Source organism: Montipora capricornis, unplaced genomic scaffold, assembly GCF_036669925.1.
Source record: "Montipora capricornis isolate CH-2021 unplaced genomic scaffold, ASM3666992v2 scaffold_423, whole genome shotgun sequence".
Lineage (NCBI taxonomy): Eukaryota > Metazoa > Cnidaria > Anthozoa > Scleractinia > Acroporidae > Montipora > Montipora capricornis.
In genome coordinates, this window is record NW_027180155.1 from 40,248 (window position 1) to 44,092 (window position 3,845).

Genomic DNA, 3,845 nt, shown 5'->3' on the forward strand with positions numbered 1-3,845 from the left:
CTTTCTGTAGCGAATTCATTGAATGCACTGGCAGCAATCTAGAAAAAAGGGCTTGAAAAATAGTCACGCAAGTGAAGAAGTTTCCGAATAGTTACTTATTTTGTTTGTAGATGGCAGAAGAATTAGAACGGCTACGAAAAAGAAATGCAAGCCTCCAAATGAATCTGGAAGAAGTGAGTGCGATGTTGATAGGCATGCAATTATCGTTTTCTCGTCTTTTCAGTAAGTTTGGCCCAGTAGTTTGGGTAACTCCTGACACTAGCTATCGCCTTTCCCCCTTAATCTCACTGACGTTTGCTGTAGGTTATTGAAGAGCGCGAAACCGATCGTAGGAAGATCAGAGATTTGATGGACAAGGTGCGGAATCTGGAAAAGGAACAGGATGAGGTATGCGCAGTCAAATTAATTATTTCATATGTTCAAGATTTATCATATCATTATATTGTTAGATTTTTTTAACATGGCAATTGTAGATTAATGTTTTCTGCATATAGTCAATCAAGCGGGTTTTCAACATTCTAGTATAGGTCCAAATCAACTTCATCCTTATGACCTACATTTAAAAATGAAATACATATGTATGATTGCTTTTTTTTGTTAACTTAAAGGCATACAATCAATACCGAGCAGACGTAAGCGACCTCATATGGCAGAAAAACAGACTTTCAGAAAGTCTGACTAGCAGTGTAGAAAACTATGGCGCGGACGATGAGCCGTTTGACGACTTAGAGGAGCAACCATCGCCGCTGCGGGTTTGTTTCGTGCTTCTTGATCCATTCAACTTGTATTATCCTGCACGCACATTAAACCGGCATGCGAGTTAAACAAAAAAACAGACTAATAATTCACATCTTATGCCTTTTTACTTAGGTCATCGAAAACCGTGTGCAAAAAAAGCGAGGTCAAGCTCCTCAACATACGGGACTTCAGTTCGAAGGGACAAAGAAAACCGTGGTTAGTTGGTTCCTGTACATTACACTTTCTAACAAAAGCATTTGTTACTTGACTGCCGAATAGCTATAGGATCATCATTATTATTTAATATACATTTTGCTCCAACTCCCTATCAGAAATATAGACATTTTTGCAACATTTTTGTTACGTTAAGCCACTTAAGATTGAAATTGAATGGAATTCGCGAAAATAGACAAAGACAAATTTCTTAAATTGATCCATTTTCAGAAGTTTACAGACCGTCAAAGATCCTCAAGCAGTGACACCTCTTCAGAGGGAGATGATGCCCCACTTTCTGGTGTTCAAAAGGTAACAAGACGTAAGACAAAGATTCATATTTACAAAAGCACATGCAAACTTTTGCAAATTACTGCATCTGGTCGGTTAACTGAAATGTTTTTCTTAAGCACACAACAATGATTTAAGGTCGACACTCCAAGAGATTGAAACAGTCCTTAAAATAAAAATCTTTCAGTTAAGTTATCCTTTTTTTTAATAGAAAAAATACAAACAGATAATTGGCTCAAAGACCGGCTCATCCAAGGTCATCCAGGTCAGTTGTCAATTAATGCACGACAATCGCTGTGGGCCATAGATGTATCTGCTAAAAAAGGCTTTCAATTATCTGCTTTTCTTTATAGCAAAAAGCCAAAACGATAATTGGCCCGAAGACCTCATCACCTAGTACATCATCCAAGGTCATCCAGGTCAGTAGTCAATTGATGCACGACAATCGCTGTGGGCCATAAATGTATCTGCTAAAAGGTCTTATAATTATCTTTTCTTTACAGCAAAAAGGCAAACAGATAATTGGCTCAAATACCTCATCAGCAAATAGATCATCCAAGGTCATCCAGGTCAGTAATTAATGCACCACAATTGTTGTAGGCCATATCTGCTATTGAACTACAAGACAGATCGTAAAAGAAACTTTTCCAAATAAATGAAAGTAGAACTGTTTCCTAAAGACGTGCATTAAGTACATGATAGAAACACAATTTTGGCGGGCTGAATGTCTCGGTCCGTCATGTCGGCAGATAGTTTATTTGCTGAAAGGCTGCACTCCTTTATCCTGAACCTATCCTTGATACTTGCCAGGAAACAAGAACTGATCGAAAAGCCAAAATTGTTGTGTTTTTTTTTTCAAAATTAGTAACTAATTGTCCACAAATTTGGATCGACAGGAGGTTAATTTAAACACGAGCGAGGACTCTGAGGACAGTGGTGATTGGGGGTCTGTATCTGAGGTTGGTTTAGTTCAGTGTTTCTGTTGATTCTCTTCTACTCAAGGTGGCTCAACGTTTTATTAGGCGTTACGTACCCTGCTAGTTTTATCACTTTTTAATGCAGCCAAAAGACACGCTTCCTTTTTCGTTTGGCAGCATTGCAGCAATGATCAAATATTGACACAGACCCAAAGAGCTAGAATGGAAGTTCAGGAAATTAAGAAAGTTATCTCTCAAGAAAAACCTAAACTTAAGGTAAACAAACAAAAGGTTTTTAGCTTTATCACTTACCTTGAGATTGAATATATTGAAACCTAACCTTTATTGAAATTGTTTTTTGTAGCGCAAGAAAGCAGATCCCTCGAAAGAAACGAAGGTACGATAATTCTCTTACTTTCTTTTTTTTCCTTTTAAAAAATATAAAATCAATATCCGTCAGTAACTTTGTACACAATTTTGGGTTGACAGTCCGTTTATTCACGCACAAGTGAGGACGACGAGGACTGTGACGTTTTATCTGTTTCTGAGGTTTGATCATGACTTTCTGTCATTTTATAACTCGTTATGATGCACCTCTTCATAAGTATTAACGATGAGGTCGTTCTTCTTCAACTAGCCTGTGTACCCTTAACTGTGTAGCCTACAAAAAATCTTTTAAATAAAGAGTTAAACTGCTGCATAATCACTTTATTTCCTTTTTTGTAGCATGGTAAAGACAACATCAGGAAAAACAAAACACAGAAGACAGAAGGGGTGATAAGGAAAGTCACTGAAGTAAAGGAAAATATTTCACAGTCAAAGCCTAACGCAACCACGGCGAAAAAAACAAAGGTATTGTATGACAATTCATGTGTATAACCATGAATTATTCAACAAAGTGTTTTGAAATTATGTTATTATCTCTAGGTTACACACTGCTCATCTAGGTTTTCTGTTTCGTCACAGCCAACAAGTCTAAAACTTCAACAAAGCGAAAAAGGTGCGTTGTTCCCTAGTTTGTTAATGTGCATTGTACAACAGCCGGATGACCAGCTAAAACGGTATAATGTCTTCTCTCTAGATCGAAACGAAGAGACTGACGATGATTTTGTTGACGAATGGGTAAGAAATAATTTTCTGAGGTATATACATGTACTGTCATTATTGTTGTTCCGCTTCTGTGTACGCCAGAGTATCATGAACTCAAAAACGAGTCATATGACGTGAGTCTGTCAGAAAAAATGTTCTTGTTGAGATCGAACTAAGAGGAGATGAAGCAGAGAACTGAAGTACAACGTGAAATAAAACAATTAAAGGGCAAGCAAACAGACAAAACCAGGATACAAACAAACAAAAAGAATAAATCAAAATAGTTCTTCTTCTTTCAAATACGCAGTTACAGTTACATTCACCATTCCAGTCACATCTTACCTCTTTTAATGCATTTCACAGGACTACAACATTGAAAAAATTGAAAAGGACGACTGGGTTGCCGTAGCCTATAGCGATTGTGACAACTGCTTCATAGGTCAAGTGGAGGAAAAGACACAAGATAACCTCTGTGTTAACTTTCTGAGCAAAAAAAATGAATTTTTCTACTGGCCACAAGTTCCAGATCGAGACACTATTTGTGACCATCCACGGGAAAACCAACAAAAAGGTGATGACACGGGCACGCGTGCATGA

At 37.5% G+C, this 3,845-nt stretch overlaps 1 protein-coding gene across 1 annotated transcript; it reads left to right on the forward strand.

The window, feature by feature from the left end:
* Nucleotides 1–110: 110 nt before the first annotated feature.
* LOC138035566 (myb-like protein X) lies at nucleotides 111–3,845 on the forward strand. The gene is made up of 14 exons (XM_068882211.1): nucleotides 111–173; nucleotides 304–387; nucleotides 609–752; nucleotides 871–954; nucleotides 1,183–1,263; nucleotides 1,454–1,507; nucleotides 1,596–1,661; nucleotides 1,746–1,811; nucleotides 2,139–2,201; nucleotides 2,337–2,435; nucleotides 2,524–2,556; nucleotides 2,886–3,011; nucleotides 3,201–3,281; nucleotides 3,612–3,845. Exons 1-14 carry the CDS (start codon nucleotides 111–113, stop codon nucleotides 3,843–3,845), a joined length of 1,278 nt encoding a protein of 425 aa, XP_068738312.1.